Below are 19,188 nucleotides of genomic sequence, written 5' to 3'. Positions count from 1 at the left end.
TGTATTGCTTTTTAGTGGCACGTGGTTGAACACCACTGCTGCAGTTGGACAGGTCCTCATTTTCTTTACAAGAAGAACAAGAGGAAAATACAATTAATATAGCATCTCACAGGAAATTGTGTCAATGGAGGAGTAATGATGATGACGATAACGGAGCAAAACCAATTGTGGTTCTGCCATAGCTGGAACCACTAACTGACTTATTATAAACCTTATTTAAATTCTTTCTTTATTTACAGCCCTTTCTATGGAGAGGATTTCTACTTTGAGATCCCACGGCCATTTCAGTGTTTATCCTTCTACATTTATGCCAAGAGTGTTTTCCAAAGGGATCTCCCTGTTGGTAAGCCACTTTACTAATGCATCACCATGCCCCAATCCTCTCTCTGGATGATAGTTACAGTTTTATTTTGTGTGTTTTTTGTGTGTTTATATGTATTTTTTAGGCAAAGTGTCCATCCGGAAGGAAGACCTGTGTAGATACATCGGGAAAGAGCACTGGTTTGGCCTGCAGCCAGTAGATCCCAACTCAGAAGTCCAGGTGGGTGCCAGACAAGAATTCTTTATATCCTTATCATAAACTAGGAATCATGAGGGTTGAACCACTGGCAGTTGTCAGTGTATTGGAGACTGAGATTGTTGGCATGTGGAAAATATGACATATGCCATAGTTATTACAAGACAAGCAATTAAAAGTCTACACAAAACCAAAACAACTTATTTTCACTGAATGCTGATGTACTTGGACACATCCAAGTCAGAGACATAGACCGTGGTGCTTATCTTGACATTTTACCCCAAACTATACGCTCTATACGCAAAGCAAAGAATTTCACCTAAGTGCTGCTTTCTGTGGTTATAACTAAGTTATTACAACCATGGATTGTCCTAGGCTTGGCTATTTGATGTGATATGAGTCACAACCCCGGGCTACGCCCTTCCACCTTCTATGATAATTAAAAAAAAAAATCCAATTCTTCTGTTGGAAGAATTGGAAGTTACATATTTTTGTATTTTTCAGTAGTTCCAATTTGATAGTGTTTTTTTTTTCTTCAGTTTTTTTTAAATTTTCTGTAGTTTTATAGTTAGTTAATAGGATTAGTACTCTTGCTTCCCTCCATGCTTGCTGTTGACTGGAGCGTTGTCCAGAGTAGACTGAGCTATTCCCAAAGTTAAAAACAAAACTGCGGAGCGTGGCTTGATACCTGTAGCCCATCCCAACATCTTCCCCAGATTCCTGCATTTTTTTTAAAAAATCTCAAATGTGGCTGTAGTCTATCTAAACTGGGTTGTTTTGTTGACCTTTAAGGCTAACACCCCCTGCACTGGAAAACCCCACTGAGCACAAGCCAAGCTCTTTTTTGAAAAACTAACTCTCAGCTCTTTAAACTTGCGCTAGCATGGCCAACAAATTGCAGTAATTTCTTCTTAATAATCTAAACAGTGGAACAAGTTATGGAGGGACTAAATGGATTTTCTGGTCCACAGCCTAGTCCATCGATGAGGTTCTTGGCATCTATCCCTTTTTAAAAGCACGGGTTTCCTATACCATACAACTAGCCATCCCCCCCTCTTTGCTCTTCACAGAATACAACGCCACCATTTCCCCTCAGCCCAGCATAGTTTCTAAACCTTTTTCACTGTCCATCTATGATACAAGGATTGAATAGGAAAGGGGCTAAAAAAAGGAAGGAAATTCTGTCATAACTTTTCCTTACCTGCAAGCACTATCTTCCCCCACTTGACTCTGCATGAATGGAGGCACTGAGCCACATACCTATCTAACTTTTTTTTTTTCACAATTAGACTTGGGTGATCACTCAAAATGACTCAAAGCTCGGAATGAAAGGGCTTGGCCTGAAAATTCTTAAGAAAACAGAAGATTGCACTATCAATATATCATAGTTGCCATTAAGTGCAAAGTATGAGTATGATCAATTTTGTGCTGAACACATTGAATTATTTTGTTGTGTAAAATAGGAATGTGTAGAGGAATTGGAGAGGATATGTTGCCTTAAGGTGGGGAAAGTGGATGAGCCAAATCATTATTTAGAAATTGAGAAAGATTATTGAGCATGACAAGCAAGTCGCTGTTGGTGTTTGTGCTATTGTGGGGCTCGAAGTATGTTTCCCTCAGTAACAATAGGAAGAACAAGCTTTCAGTTTCTAATTCATAACTTTAATCTCCATTATAACCTCCAGTATACATGTTGTTCATGTATACTGCCTCTTTCATGTCTAACTCTGAAAAGTCAGAGGTGCCACCTTGGCTGTGTTTACTTTAGGGCTTCTCAGTATTGTCACAGTATTAATGACCATTATTTATTTGATAATTAGTCTCAGTCAACTATGATTTCAAAGCGAACCAGAGGAGATGTCCACCAGGCATATGTATCTTCCCTTCTCTGGTGCTCGAACTTGGCGACAAACCCTTTTTTTCACCTACCAGGAGAAGGGAAGTACACACACGCGTCCAGACAGAAAAACCAGTGTTTTTCCTGCCATTATAAGACTTGTGTGCAGCATCCAAGTTGATTGAATGGGAAATATGGACAACATTTTTTTTCAATATCTAGTGCTCAAGATAAAGACTGTACCTAATAAAACGTTTTGCCTGTCAGTCTCTGGATGCGGAGCCTCCTTGGAGGACCCTGGCACAAAAGTGACCAAGTCTAACATGAAATGAGAGAGATCAGGCTATCATAATTTCAAAGCCCTTATTCAAAGCCTTCAATGTGTTTAACCGTCGTGGTTTTCATGATATAAAATGAATGAAGGCGAGTGGCTGCTCTGCTGATTGACTTTCATTCATAAAACAATGGCAAGAAAACAGCTCAGCCATGGGAAATATTTTATTGTAGCAGCTGAGATGATTTCCAGCTGTGACTGTGATTAATCCTACTCTTGAAGTTGAATTTTTATAGCGGAGTTTTAACAAGGTCACTTCCGCGTTGCGGCGAGGTGAATAAGATGAATTATTTTCGGTTCATCCAGTGTTCCTCCAGTTCTCCTGTGCTGCGATCAATAGTGAATGATTTTGCTGGCTTGTGAAATATGATCGACTTCTCGTTTACTTTCAAGGCTCATACCCAAATACATAATGTTTTGGGTTTGACACTGTCATTGCCCGATCTGACTCAACCATTGATGCGAGTCGTGCACGCCCACAGTTGACTCAGAGTGGAAAGCAGCGTTGGTCGAGCAAGCTAGAGAGTGAATGAGGAGGGGGAGCAGCAATGGCGAGAACAAATGTTTCTCAAAGCTTTTTAAGAACCGCAACCATGAGATGTTCTTCATCATGCTGCCATAACTGTGTACAAAATTATTTTAGGCTGATACATCCAGTAGTTTGTGAGATTAGCCATGGACAGACACACACACGTGACCACATACACAAGCGCGCACGCAGCCAAACTCATAATCCCCTCCAGGCTACCACCTGGCGGAGATAACTATTTACCATGCAGATTTGCCAAATCGGTATGTGGATTGACAAGACCATACCAGATCGGTCAAGGCCCGCATTAACAATGGCCAGCATTGGTGCTGTGCCCTCACGGGGTCCTGATGGAAACTAAAATCTGTTGTGGCGACCCCTGAAAAACGGGGAAAGCTGAAAGAAGAAGAAGAAAAATTGTCCAAAGAACAGGGATGAGAGGATCGCATAGTAACCATTAAGATTTACTTTGATAAACTTTTTTTTTTCCTTGACACAAGGATCTGTATCCTTTCAATTATGACAAATTATACTGTCTTACAATCTGGAAATAGTTGTTATCAAAATTGAATTTTTTTTTTATGTGTTAATCACAAATTACATTTATTGTTTTGTGTGGATTTTTATTTTTGCCCCCCATAAGATATTGAATTGAATTTGCTTCCATGGTTCACATGCTGACTGTGGTGAAAATAGGGGCTATAGGTTGACATGGGGATAATGTGTATGAGAGGTGGCGATTGTGGGGAGAGAAGATAAGAAAATAGATGGAAGGATAGAACCTAGAGGAGCTCAACTCCAGGATGTTTCCATTTGTGGTTATTCTTGGCCTCAGCTCAACTACTCTTTTATCATCTATTGGGTTGAAATGTTTCCTAGAGCGCTTGGTTACATGCAGTCGATGATTCTGCGCCCTTAACCCCGAGTGAGAGGAGAAGTGTGGGCGTTTTGTTCTGGGCCATGGGATGCAGAGACCAAGGAGAGAACAGTTTAGATAACTACTTGTCCTACTTGTATATATTTGGTACACAAATTTTCCTAGTAATGGTTTTTATTTCAAAAAATTAGGATTGTTAAAGTAACAAGAATATTACAAAGCTTCTAACGATTCAGCTTTTACTTCTTAGGACAACACTTCATCACCAAACAATCCACATTTCATTGGTTTCAATTTTCTTTGTTGCATGGCAATGTATATTAGCTGAACATGTTATTCGGAACTGGGCTTTATTCTTCTATACAGTGAGAACTTAATGGGTCTGCCTGATCTCAATAGCATAATTCTCCATCTGCTCTTGTGGTCCAATGTATTGGCTGAAGCTACTGCATGTTAGTGCTACTCTGCTGCTGTAGCTAACATGTAGATCCTAACTACCATCGGCCCACGCCAAACTATTCTGGGCATGTGTTGCTACGCTGATTCACTCACAAGTAGACACTTTCAACTCAAAAGTTACATCAATATGAGACGGAGGGGTGATTGCAATTCCTTACTGTGGGGGGAAAAACAAGAGCTTATAGTTTTATGAGATTAAGTCTATATGCTTTTGAAGAGCCCATCTTCATTGCTGTTCCACCAACTCTTAGTTTTGTAGTACATTTCAGTGTTAACTTCAAGAATAAAATGTCAACAGAACCAGGCATTGCTTGGCAACACCCAGTTGTGAAAAAACTTTATTAATCATCATTGTTGGCAAAATTGCCCATTTCCATTGCGCTCAAGGTAGGTTACATAGACACCAACAGACACCAAGGCTACATTTGGACTGCTGGGTAAAAGTGACCCAATCCCCCCCCCCTCTCTTTTTGTCCACATGTGGCACAGATCGGATATGTATTATGACTGTAACCAGGAAAAAGCACATGGAATTGGATATTTTTAGATCTGATTTTGATTACTTTCATATGTGGAAATAGATTGGATAGGAATCTGATATCTACCAACTTGACTCTCATGTAACCACACAGGATCAGATTTGTTAGGTCATTGAGAATATGACGCTCTGTTTACTTCCACATTGGTGACCAAACTATCAAGTAGGCCTTCGAATGTAGGTTGTTTCAAGTGCAAACCAAGGACTTCTGATGTAAGCACAGGAATCAGATGAAAGTGGGCATCAACACCCGCAGTGTTGATGTCTGTAGCCTTAGATACATGTGAGTGCCAGTGTGTTAACGAAATTGGCTAGGTTTTGATCCTCCCTCGGTAATTATTATAATATTGACTATTTTGTTGGCTGTTTTCCAACAAAAGAAACGGTTTGCCATCTTGTTGCAAGTCTTGCTGCTGAATTGTAATGTGAGATTCGAAGTGTGCAGCTGTTTGTTTTAGTGTTGTCTCTTTACATTTAGATTTTCTCACTTAGCATGTACTTCCATTGTGACTTACAAAAAAGTCAGCAATTGGCACATATATTTGTGTTTTAACTTAAAGGCATCTAGGAGCACTAAATAGTAACCCGATCATAGACAAGCGCACATGTCACATTAACTGCTGTTACTGTAAGTGTACAATGATAGATCACCAATGTTGATACAAGTAATCGGAGATTCAAATGACATATTAGCTGGGTAATGCCACTGGAATAAGTCATGCTTGGAGACCATCAATTTTTTTTTTTTAGGTCTTTCTTGAATAAAGTGAGTCTGTGGTTCTGACTGAAGGTGGGATTTCATTCAACCAGTTGGGAGAAAAGTGTGGACCTAGAGCTAATCCCTTTTGAAGTTGGCATAGACTGTAGCCTTTCAGAGGTTCAGTGAAGCCGGCAAGCAGAAGTGTACATGTTAATTTCTTTGTAGATAAATCGTTTGTTGACTTTTTGTCCAGTCTTGAACTGGACAAAAAGTCAACAAAACGATTTTGAGTTTTATCTGGGCAGAAAACAGGAGCAAGTGTAAGGATACTAAGAGAGGCAACGTGTGTGCATCTTGGTAGGATGAAAACCTGGAATAGAAGCTGCTTAGCATACTCTGGTAGAAAAATGCTTAACGTCCAGCCTTGTGTAAATCACTAAAAATGGTGAAGAACTCAGTGGTTTCTATCTATAAATTGAATCTGTCACGACCCACATACGAATATGAGACTGGACTTATTACTTTTGACTTGAAACCTAACATGCAGCAGAGACTGTCTGACATGGGACAGATTTACTGCTTTATTAAGGTCATCCACAGCCAACCTTTAGGACATGGGTTAGGGCTTATCCACTCTTACCTGTCCCTCTCCCCTCCTTTCCTGTCTGATAGGGTAAGGTCCACCTTGAGATGCGTTTGAATAACCTGATCACGGCAGATAATGGCTCCATATGTCAACAGCTACTAGTGCGGTAAGTACAGTTTCCTCTTGGTATTTGCCAAGCGGTGAAGACTAACTACCACAAGGAATTCTCTAAAAAGTCTCAGGAAGATTGGAACAGTTGAACATTTGAAATAGAGGATTTAAAGTAAAGACCGGAAAAGTAAAAAACACTTGTTTGTTTTTGTTTTTGTTTCTATTTTTTTTGTTTTTGTTTTTGTTTTTTGTTTTTTTTTTACTTTCAGAAATTCCCAGCATAACTACATCAAATTTGTTACGTTTCCTTTTCTTGCCTTCCATCCTGCATACGCCTCTAAAAACAGTCAGAGAAGCTATGCCAGCTAGGCCAATAGGGCTCAGTGCTTGGAGACTTCACCATGGTTAGCCCCCTCTCACTTGCTCCCAGTGGAACCTGCTAGGCTGTTTTAGTCACAGAGGATTAAAACCTGTGTTGAATCCATTTTCAACACCCTGAATCCATTGTTTATACATCTGTATGCCCACAATTTCTGTGTTCGTGTGTGTATTGTTTACAAGATTTAATTCTACTTGAGTTCAGTTAGTTTTTCCAAATGCACTTAAATTTACAATGATACAAGCATATTTTTGATGAGCCTCGCAAAGAAAAACACTTGTTTTGTTTTGTTTTTTTAAGGGTTAAATATTGCTACTATGGAGAGATAGGCGTGTGAATGTGTTATATTTTCTTCCGAAGTCAGTCAGTGAATGTTATTTTTGCACCTCCATTCATACTTGGTGACCAGGGTAATGAGGAGGAAGTGATAGCATCTCAACAGGAAGCAAGTGCTCCTCACTCTGCAACCACTGTGGTTTTCTGCTGTCGTCATTCACTGTGTCACTCGGGCGCAGTGCTTAAACTGTCACTGGCTCATCGTCAGCATCTGCAGGACATGATGTACCTAGCAGTCTTTTTTTTTTGCATCAGCATACCACAAATGGCACAGTATCAGTCAAATCAAAATAATCAGTCTTGTGAATTGCAAAATTCAATACGTGTAGCAGGCTGAAAACAAATCTAGTTTGGGTTTCATTAGTCCCCTGAGAGGGAGGGACGTGAGAAAAGAGCAAGAGATGCTACAGTCGATGATATCATTATGACACAGAAAGCATCTTGCCCTTTGCTATTCTTGCCTCTCTGTCTCTCTCTCTCGCTCCCCCCCCCTTCCCTAGTAGAGCATGTGTACTATCTCCCACGTTCTGTTTTGAGTGACTACAGTGGATGTTTGTTTGTTGTCACTTGAAACACTGACTGAAGCCCCTGTTTTTAAAAGAATTACACAAGAACCCCAACCATAGCGTCAAATTATAAGTGCGACACCAGAGTCATTGTATTACATGTGATTTTTGGATCCATATAGTACAAAGAAAAGGTGAAAGTTTTTTTTTATTTTTTTTATTTGAGCTGGAATTGTTCCACAACCTTGCACAGCCATTTCAATCTCAATTTCATACACAGAAAAAGGTTGAATAAAACAATATATGATATGATTAAAGGAATCGCCATTAACAGATTTTATATATATATCAATATATATAGATATCTGTTGGCACGGGACAAGATTTTGGTAGCGGAAGCATTCTCGTTTCTGTTTTATTCTGTAAAGTATTGACTAATCGTGTTTTGAGTGAGCGGTGATTTCTACAGGAACGTGCTTTGGTTGCATGTTAGCAACAGTCCGTGTTGGGACTGAAAGAGGTGGAAAGCGTTGGCTGAAATGTCGTCTGGACCTAAAACACCTAAGAAATCAATCAATGTTTGTGTATTGTGTGGAGGAACATTCAACTCATTGTCGCCTACTTGTGAAACAGTCTGGTCGTAGACATTGTCTCTCAACTCCAACTCCGTTGTCGTGTCTCAAATTGCTAATCCAACTGTAAACAATGACAGGCGAACGGAAGAGGAAGTCTTTATAGGAAATGGAAGCGAGCAGCCACCAGCTATACCGGAAGCCCTGAAATATTGGCCGTTGTCTTCAGAGGCAAATTGTCATCAGACAAGATTGTGGTGACAGTTATGAAAATGTTTGTGTGACCCTTTTCATCAGAAGAATATACAAGAGATGTTTGTAATGGTAAGGGCTAAACAGATGTTTTGAGTCCTGATCATCACTGATCTTAGTATATAGTGTTTGATTTTTTTCCTTGTTGCTTTGACTCTCTAGGATAATCGAATGCCAGGGACTGCCTTTAATAAGTGGGCAGAACTGTGACCCCTATGCCACTGTCTCACTCGTTGGACCAGCCAGGTGAATTTTTTTTCTTTCTTTCTTTCTTTCTTTCTTTCTTTCTTTCTTTCTTTCTTTCTTTCTTTCTTTCTTTCTTTCTTTCTTTCTTTCTTTCTTTCTTTCTTTCTTTCTTTCTTTCTTCTTCTACTTCTTCTTCTGAAAAAAGATGGCAGGCTGGCTAGCGTAACTTTTTGCAGGTCTGCTTCCTTATAGCCCAAAGTTGCAAAATTAGACGAGTATGTCGACATCAAACGGCTGGATTTCAAGCTTTTAGAATGTTAAATTCAAAGAAACCTGTCGAAGGTCGTCACTCGGGGTCTTCAGCTCACTACAACGGACATGGCTACTTCATGGAGGTAGATGCGAACGCTAACAGCAGCAAGAGGGAACGGGAACAAGATGCTACACCAACTTCTCCGTCAAAAGAACGTGGAGAAAAGAAAAAGAAGTCAATGGAAGATGGAAGTGATATCTCCAATAGAGCCATATTGGAGGCCATTCAAGCCTTAGGTACAGGGGTGGATGACCAGTTGAGGCCATTCTAGTCTTAGGTACAAGAGTGGATGACCAGTTGGCGGAGATCAATGACCAGTTGAAACGCAACAGCACCATGATAGCGAGCCTGGCCAAAATCACGCAAGTCAACTCGGAAGACCTCACTGAATGTAAGAAAAAAATCAAATTGATGGAAAATTAAATTGACCAGCTTCGGAAAGAGAATGCTGAGATAAAAACAAAGGAGAGGGAGCAAGACAGATACAGCAGAAGGTGGTGTCTGAGGATTAAAGGATGGAAGGAGAAAACGTTGGAAAACATCAGAGCAGAGACAATCCATCTACTGAAAAGAATTGCTCCTGACTTGGATTCAAAGTTGGAGGTTGCAATTGATGTGGTGCACCGAGTCAGAAGGAAAGAAGATGGCAAACATCGCCAAATTATCGTCTTGTTCGCCTTGCGCAATGTGAGAGATGAGATTTGGAAACGCACTAAAGACTCTCCCGTTTGTAAGGAGGCCGGAGTGCGTTTTGCAGAGGCTCTAACCCATGAGGACTTGATGGAGAGACAATGTCTCTGGCCCCAGATCGAAAAAGGAAGACAGGCCAATAAAGTCTCATACTTCAGAGGCCTCTTTGCCTATATCGAAGGTTGCAGGATCACAGCATAAAAGAAGAGTCAGAAGGATAATTCACGATAATCATCGGCAAGATGCCAATTCATCATTCTGCTCGAGGAAAGAGTTCTGGAGACACACCTGAAGCCCCTTCGCCTTTATGGAAGGACACAGGTTTACAGTATGAAATGCAGCCACTGTACGTTATTAAATAGGCAGATTTACATTAGATGTCACTGACTAGTTGTTTTGGGTGTTTCATTTGCTCTTTCTGCTTTTTTTCCATACAATACTCTACAATCCCTTTGTTATTTCTACTTTCGTTCAGTAGAGTCGTTAAATGTTAATTTTGAATACTCATATTTCTTTTTGTTCCTTAAATACCCGGGGTTTAAAAGACAATGTTAAAAGAAAAGCCTTATAGTCCGCGGTGGTGTAGCGGTCTAAGCATCGGCTTTGTGTCGATGCAGTTGCCCACTGGGGACTGGGGTTCGCGCCCCGGTCTCGTCAGATCCGACTATGGCTGGACTCGATGAAGCAGCAATTATTGGCAACGCAGTCTTTGGGAGGGGGGTGGAGTCGGCTTGTGTTCGTCACGTGAATCATCTCTGTGTGTGTCGGAAAAAACAGTGGTTCGGCCTGGAGTCGCCTTGTCACGAAAGTGGGGAGGCGGTCTCCTTCGAGACTGCCGGCCGTAGAGATGCAGTTGGCAAACGCATGCAGTACGAGGGTGGGTGTTTGAATTGAAATAGGGATCGATTGGCCAGTAAATTGGGAGAAAAAAGGGAAAAATCCGAAATAAATTTTTAAAAAAGAAAAGCCTTATTTCTTTTCTGTAAAAGGCAAATGTTTAACTGTTTCTTTCTTCAAGAGACTCACTCATGCGTCACTGACGCCACTTTCTGGTCTAATCAGTGGGGTGACTCTATTCAGCCATAGATGGTTCCAACCGTTCTGGAGGAGTTGCAATCTGTTTGAATAATTTTCCACGTAAAATTGTCACACATAGCGCTGATACTAATGGACACTGGTTGGCTGTTGTGTTGGCTATAGACAATTTATTTTTTATTTTAGTCAATATATATGGGTATAATAAGCACAAAGAAAACAGTAAGCTTCTCTCCAAAATCACAGAGGTTATAGCTGAATTGAAATCGTCCTTCCCTACTGACTACGTGTTAGTAGGTGGCGACTTTAATTTAACGCCTGATGAGTGGCTTGATAGGTGGCCATCCAATTATGCTGATTTTCACTATAACCCAGCTATTTTACAATTTAACATTGACAACCATTTGCTTGATATTCGGAGAAATTTAAATCTCGAACGTAAAACAGTTCTCGTGGATTAAACCTAATGCAAGCAGCAAGTCGAGAATTGATTTTTGGCTTGGTACAGAGGCAGTGATGAGATCTACATTTAATTCTACCATCGCACAGGCACCCTTAACTGACCATTGTTTAGTCTCGGTAGTTTTGAATCCAGCTATGAAGCCTGTCAACTCCAAAGGCTATTGGAAGTTTAATGGTGATCTATTGAAAAATGAGGAATACTGCGCTAATATTAGAAGAATGATTTCGGAAATTAAGAATGATGTTCAACTCTAACTGCAACAAATAGGAATTTTGGAATTATAAGATTCGAGAGCACTCTACAGCCTTTAGTAAAAATTGTTGCAAACAAAAGAGAGAATATGAATGTGAACTGCTAAATGATATCTGCATGTACACTTATAATAATCCTGACAATAACAACAGTAATGATAATAGTGACAGTCTAGTTGCATTGCAGTCTAAGTTAGATGTGCTATACATTAAAAAAGCCCAAGGATCATGTGAAATCTGGCCAGGTGGATGGAAGAAGGGGAAAGAAATTCTACTTGCTTCTTTCCACTTGAAAAAAGGAGACAGATAAAAAACACAATAAATAAGCTTATTATTAATGGGACTGAATCCTCTGAGCCAAAGGATATAGCAAATGAGGTATTTAATTTCTATGAGTCACTGTATTCCTCTTCTTTTTCTGACTGTGGTTCTATGCAGTTTTTGACAAGGTTAAAGTTCACCTGCCTAGCATTGATCAACCCTTCAAAGATTTGTGTGATTCTGACATTCTTATAGAAGAATTGGATTCTGTTATCTGAAAAATGGCTACAGGTAAATCTCCTGGCTCCGATGGTCTTACTACAAATTTTTTCAAATTTTTTTTGGTCAGATATTAGAGAATTATTAATAAATGCTATAAAGGACTGCATCGAAAGATAAGAACTGACTCCAACTATGAAACAAGATGTAAAAATATTGATCCCTAAACCAGGGAAAGATAAAAGTAATCTAGATAATTTAAGGCCTATCACTTTGCTAAACGCAGACTATAAGATTTTGTCAGGAGTGTTAGCTGCCAGACGGAAAGAAGGTATAACACAAATAATTAGTGAAACACAGTCTGGGTTTATCAAGGGAAGATCTATTCACAATAACATCCGTCTGGTTCTGGATCTACTAGATTACAGTGATTTAGTTGAAGGTGACGGATTCTTACTGTTGCTAGATTTTCACAAAGTGTTTGATTCTGTTGAGCACCCTTTCATCTTACAAGCCCTACATCATTTTGGTTTTGGAGAAAGGTTTGTTGGTGTCATAAGCATGTTATACAAGGATATAAACAGTTGTGTGTCCTTACCTGGTGGTACCTGCCGAGATTTGGTATTAAGAGGGGAATTAGGCAAGGCTGCGGCAGCCCCCCATTATTATTCATTATTGTAGCAGAATTACTTTCCATTCTAATTAAAAATTATAACATTGAGGGCCTAGAGGCCTTGGGCAACAAATTATTGATAAGCCAACTTGCAGATGACACCACACTTTTCTTAAAAAATGCCCCCCCGATCCCCTTGGCCCTTAAATCAGTTGAGCTCTTCACTCATGCATCAGTTTTAACTCTGAATATAAGCAAATGTGAACCTCTGGCGATACATGAGCAGCATTCTAGGTCTTTATTTGGTTTCCCTGTTAAAACTGAGGTTAAATATTTAGGAATTAACTTAAGTAAAAACCTTGAATCGAGAAGAGATGAATATTCAGAATAATATTACAAAATGTAAAGCTATATTAAACAGCTGGTTACAGAGGGACATTACTGTGTTTGGGAGGACTCTGCTCACCAAGATGGAGAGTCTTTCTAGATTTAGTTATCCTGCTTACTCATTGGCTATCTCATCAAGAATGATTAAATCCATAAACCAAACTAATTTCAATTTTATTTGGAAAAACAAGTGTCATTGCATCAGGAAAAGTGAACTCTTGAAAAGTTATGAAAACAGGGGGCTGAATGCCATTGATTTTGACATTATGAATGGTATGATTAAACTGAAGTGGCTAAAAGCCTTTGTCATAGGTGGAACTGTGATTTGGCATGCCATTCCTAATGCAATCTTTAAACAATTGGGCGGGATTGCTTTTCTTCTGAACTGTGATTTTGAACTGTCCAAGATACCCTTATGTTTATCTGCCTTTCATAAACAAGTTTTACAATACTGGAAACTGTTGTTTAAACACAACTTTACCTCCCATGCAGTCCCAATTTGGAGTAATAGATGTGTCCTGTTTGAGGGGAAATCTTTGTTTTTGGAAGAGTGGTGGAAGAAGCTTATTTGGTACACACATCATGATGACAGAGGCAATTTATTGAATTATAATGAGTTGTGTTTGAAATATAGCTTATCCTCCTCTGAAAAGGTTTATGACATGGTAATAGGTGCAATCCCTATAAACTCAAGATGATGGTCTCACAATGTCTTATTTACTCTTCTGTCAGCCCCACACTTCACCCCTTAATGATTGATAACTTAAAATTTGTCGATAGAACCTGCAATAATCTCTTTATCAGAAACTCTCTGTTGAAGATATGTTATCCTAACCCTTTAAGAAGGAAATATATTTTAGACATGTACTCAAATTTGAATGCCCATAAAATTAGAAAAAGATACATTTTGCCCCCCCCCCTCCAAAAGCCAAAGAGGTTCACTTCAAGATAATTAATGATATTTACCCCTCCAGTGAATTTATAAGATTAAAATTTAATGTAGTCTGTAATTTCTGTCAATTTTGCAAGACGGACAGAAATAACGGATCATTTATTTTTCCACTGTAACATTACTTATAATTTTTGGTATAGTTTGTATGTATGGATGAAGTCTAGCATTGGTGCTTTACCTCCTTTCCTACTAGTAAGTGTCAAATTTGGAATGTTTATGGAAGATAGAAAGATAGAATTCTTGATGAATAACGTAATTATTTTGGCAAAATATTTTATAGACAAATGTAAATATTGCAAAACGCAACCCCGTTTAGCAGCCTTTATGACCAAATTAGTAACTTTCTCCAAATCTCTAAAATGTATGAAAAACAGAAATGCCCAAAAATTATTCTTTGCATTTGAACAATTTAATGTAATTTAACCCCTGGAATATTGTATTGTCCTATTTTATTTTATCTCTTTTAATTTACTATTTCTGTTTCCTTGTTTTGTTCTCATTGTCTTTGACATGTTTGGTGTACTGTTCTGAGCCTACTCTGTTGTTTTAGAGTATACTGGCTTTGCTTGATGTGTTTGTATATTTGAAGTCTTGATTAAAAAAAAAATCTTCTTTTTCTTCTTCTTCATCATAATAAAAAAGGCTGGCATACAAATTTTAGATATCCAACAATTGTCTCTGTTGTTGAAGGGAAACTGTTCTTATAATAGAAAACTACAATTTCTCCTCAGGTCTGACCAGAAAAAGACAAAGGTAAAGAAGAAAACGAGCAACCCTTTTTTCGAGGAAACCTTCATCTTTGAGGTATGTTGCACATCTACACAGTGTGTGTGTGTGTGTGTGTGTGTGTGTGTGTGGGGGGGGGGGGGTTTAATGAAGTGGCATGAAAAGATGCTCTTACCAATTGGTGTCAAGCCGGCTCTGCTTCTCACCAAGCCAACACTGTAAATAAGAATCTGTTCTTTAAGATCTGCCTGGTTAGATAAAGGTTGAAAAGTGTAAAAAAGCTGAGACAAACAAAATGGTTCTGACACCCAGGTGACACGGTCCAGCAGCTACTCAAAAAAGTCCCATTTCCAAGTGGAAGAGGAGGATATTGAAAAACTGGAAATCAAGTAGGTGTCCCTCTCCTTGTCAGCCGAGATATTCTGTCATGGTGCTGTTTTTGAGAACTATAAAAAACAGTGAATGCGGTGTGTTCTGACTACTGATAGAGGGCCCTGGTCTCTGGTTAATTAAGGATATGTTGGGCTTCCAGCTCAGTGGACTCATAGCTCACTGGGTAAGACTAGGCTGACTCAGAGGTAAACACACATGCATGGTTTTGGATTTGAGGTGGTTTTAGTGCACGAGTATTGTTTCCTTTATTACATCATGCAGGTGAGAGCTACACTGGAGTGAACTTCCTTTCCTGTCTTTAACTTGAGTTTGGGTTGTTTGTTGGTCACGCTCAGCACAAAGCAACACACTTGCACCTTAGTTGATATGGTTTAATATTTTACTTTCTCTTTATTTACACTTGTATTTTAATTTTAACTGTTTCACTTTTTATCTCCTACCCCTGTAGAGTTGATTTGTGGAACAATGGGAATCTGGCTCAGGATGTGTTTCTAGGGGAGACGCGGGTATCTCTCAAGACCCTTCGAAATGACCACGTTCACAAGGCCTGGTAAGAGTCATATAAAATGCTCGTTTGAAGTATGATACTTTTGTACACAGCTTACCAGCGATTTACCTAATGATTAAAGATCTTTTGCTAAGCTGCATGGTTGCCATAGGCTCTTGCAATGTACTACATGTAATGTTCTCACATGCAAAGGCTTGTTATTTTAGCTTTAAGCTTGTCACCTGCCACTGTGGTTGAAATGAATGGACTGATTAAGAGATGAGCAGGGCAGATAAAGGGACACCACCAAGCCAGCATTACGCATACCACTACTTGCCCTTGTTTATCACACACCAGAAATGGTCATTCTTACGTCATGGCCCATTCAGGCCTTATTGTAGATCCGGCTGTGCTAGGCCAGAGCTGCATACTTCTACCAGGTATAGCCTATATTAGCCTATACTGTTTTTTTTTGTTTTTTGTTTTTCCTTATTTAAAGGTTGGTTATATTGTCGTACAGTTATCACACACAAGTATTGTATCAGGACAGTTTCCTGATGGCTGTATGGACTGTGTGTGTGTGTGTGTGGGGGGGGGGGGGTTAAACCTTTCTGGAGTACAGCTGCTGTTATTTAATTATTTATTTTTTAGAAGAGCCGGTATTGTCCAGCTATACCTCAGTATTGCGTTAACCATTTGCAGCACAATATTATGAATGTTGCTTTTAACTTTACTTTCAATATTTTTTATTTATATTTAGTTTGCTTTTTTTGTCACGACTTTGATCTTTCTAACCTGTGATTTGTAGGTTTTTAGTGTGTGTGTTTGTGAGAATCCAAGCAGCGTAGGTGATATGGGACCGTGCCAGATAGTGATCTGTGTTTTTACATGAGGGCGGTGAGTTGGCTGCGTGGGTGGCAGTTTGCATAGCGACGGCATTTAATGTCCTGTGTTGAGGCTGGAGACTTTCAGTGCACCACACACACAGTTCAGCTTTATCAAACCTACACTGCTGATTCGCTGACTTCTCCCCAGGAGCATCTGTGTGCCGCAATTATTGATCAGCTGCTCATGGATAAGAGTTCCCACTCTCGAACTCAGTTCCTCATTTGACAGTGCCACATACTACCCCACCTGTTGGGTAAGGCAGATGTACAAGCAGAAATATTGTAGTATGCGAGTATTCACAAACGCAAACACTCACCCTCATTTTGTGTGGTAAAGCCTGTGGAAATGCAGCTTCAAATAACAAAAATGCTTATATGATATCAAAGTTGAGTGTCTCATTAAGCATTTACAAAAAGTCTGAGTGAAAATAAACGTTCATAACAATTAGAAAACCGTAGATTGATTAAAATAATGGACGTAGACACCATGACGTCACCTATCAATTTGTGGACTACCTTTTTGAAGCCTTGAGTTTGGCATTTTCCCATCGCAATCTTGGTTTTTTGAAACCGGACATGATCACATTTTGACAACAGAGCTGGGGAGGAGCAGGGGGGGATCTGACCGAGAAACCGAGGACAGTCTATTGATGCGCGTGTCAGGGTTTTTTTAATACCGAATCCGCCCAACCCATTACAAGAGCCAATCCACCCCACCCGACCCGCTAAAATATGCGTTGATTAACCACCTGAACCCAACCCGCAAACCTCCAAATTTAGCCTAGGCTCCAGCAAAGGAAGCAGTGTTGCATTATTTTGATTTTGGGCTGTTTGCCCAGCGTAATACACTGATTGCAAGGCATAGCCTGTTGTATATCAGAGTTGCCAACTTTAGTAACCTGGCCGGAGTGAGATTTTGCGCCACATGCGTGCACTTTCGCATTCGTTGGTTTTATTCTCCTCTCTGTCATGCACTTAACGTTAGACCGCTTGTGTAAGCTAGCTGGCTATTTGCAGAGCATTTATTCAGCATGGAGATAAGCATCGCACACCAATCAGAGAGTAATTTAAGATGCATCTCCATGGAAACACCCACATAAAAGACCTAGTTTTCCAATACTCGGCTGTTTTCTAGAGTCAAAGTCGTTCGCTTGGTTTAACCATTACCATACTAGAAGGACTTCTACGATTACCTGTTCATCTCTGTTGCTGTGGCAGTGTTTTGGCGTGAGATTTAACTTGGTGTTGTGAGCGTGTGAGACAGAACCTGAAAGTGAGACTTTCACGCCAGATGCGTGAGAGTTGGCAATACTGTGTATATTAGCCTAATAGCGTCTGGGTCTAGGCTACTAAATAAACAGGCGAATTGTTCCGAACGGTGTTCTTTATTGTTAAATAGCAGCAAAACAAATAACCCTTTACTAAAGACATGAACTCTGTCTCTTTCTCTATCTCTCTCTATCTCTCTCTCTCACTCACACACACACACACAAGCCTGTTTGTTCTGACAAAAAAAAGTGTTTTGGCAGTTTAAACATAAGCTACAGTTACCACTTATTTATTATTTAACCAACTCTCTGACTTCCTTTCTGAGAACAATCTGTACGATCTGAATCAGTCTGGCTTTAAGCGATTATCAACTACGATACAAGTTTCACGGGTCTCACTAAGCAGCTAGCCACCTGTGATGGCACCCACCTGTCACTAAATGCACCCACCCACTTAATTATGCATAACTTTAAGGTTTGATATCATTTAAACAGGTGAGTTATATAAAATTCAGTACAGATGTCATGAACGAGGAAATTAACCAGTGGTGGGTAGTAACACGTTACATTTACTCCGTGACATCTACTTGAGTATTTTTTTAATTAAATTGTACTTCTAAGAGTAGTTGTTTTGCAGAATACTTTTACTCGAGTATATTTGTGATAAAATACATGTACTTTTACTCCATTATATTGGCTACATTCGTCTCGCTACTTTTACTGATACATTAAATAATTTTTATATTCAGCTGAGCTCACACTCAAGACAGCGGTTTTCCGACAGTGAAAGATAAGATACATTTTTTTTCAAACTTCAAGGAATAACAGTTATATTATGCTTAAGTTTTTAGGTTTTTATTAAGTTTTATGTTTTGTATACTGAATGCATGTGTACACACACATACACGATGCAGATTGCGTCCAAGCCTCTTCTTTGAGCATTCAGAGACACAATTTTTTTTCTCATTGTTTAAGACATTAAACAGCGCTTGAGAGCACTTATTCTGTCATTTGTCTGGTTCTGGATATGACAAGTAACGTTTACAATAGACTACATTCGTTATTACCTGTTGGGGCCCTGATTGAATGTAATTGATGTCATAAATCGGATCTAATGAAGTTACTCACTACTTGAGTAGTTTTTTTTTTACGTGGTACTTTTTTATTCTTACTCAAGTAGCTATTTTTACAACTACTCTTACTTACTTGAGTAAATATAATTATAAAGTAACAATACTTTTACTTGAGTACTGTTTTTGGTTACCCGACTCTGAAATTAACTATAGAGACCAAAACCGGTTTTTTGTACCAGGCTGCAAACATGTTTATTTCTGCTGTAAAGTTGGGCATTTTAACATGGCGTCTGTGAGGGCTGACTCGCTATTGGAGCCAGCCTCAAGTTGCCATTCAAGGAGCTGCAGTTTTTGGCACTTGCGCATTGGCTTCATTTTTCAGCCCCAGAGGTTGCCGCTTGTTGAAAACCTAGTTCAAAAACAGCTCATTTTGCTGTTTAGATCATTTCTC

The 19,188-nt window shown here is 39.4% G+C and overlaps 1 protein-coding gene across 2 annotated transcripts in view; it reads left to right on the top strand.

The window, feature by feature from the left end:
- Positions 1-19,188, top strand: part of rasa2 (RAS p21 protein activator 2) — an 84,485-nt gene that overhangs the window by 13,665 nt on the left and 51,632 nt on the right. For both annotated transcript variants that reach the window (XR_008810510.1, XM_056283292.1), the window contains 7 exons: positions 240-343; positions 447-541; positions 6,464-6,543; positions 8,696-8,779; positions 14,635-14,707; positions 14,942-15,018; positions 15,471-15,572. Coding sequence is in view for 1 of the 2 variants with exons in the window: in XM_056283292.1 (XP_056139267.1) it covers positions 240-343; positions 447-541; positions 6,464-6,543; positions 8,696-8,779; positions 14,635-14,707; positions 14,942-15,018; positions 15,471-15,572 (615 nt within the window). In the remaining variant the exon portion in view is untranslated. The remainder of the gene's footprint in view (positions 1-239; positions 344-446; positions 542-6,463; positions 6,544-8,695; positions 8,780-14,634; positions 14,708-14,941; positions 15,019-15,470; positions 15,573-19,188) is intronic.

This window comes from Lampris incognitus, chromosome 7, assembly GCF_029633865.1.
Source record: "Lampris incognitus isolate fLamInc1 chromosome 7, fLamInc1.hap2, whole genome shotgun sequence".
NCBI classification, from domain to species: domain Eukaryota; kingdom Metazoa; phylum Chordata; class Actinopteri; order Lampriformes; family Lampridae; genus Lampris; species Lampris incognitus.
Note: the sequence above shows the minus strand (reverse complement) of the source record. Positions and strands in the feature narration are given on the sequence as shown.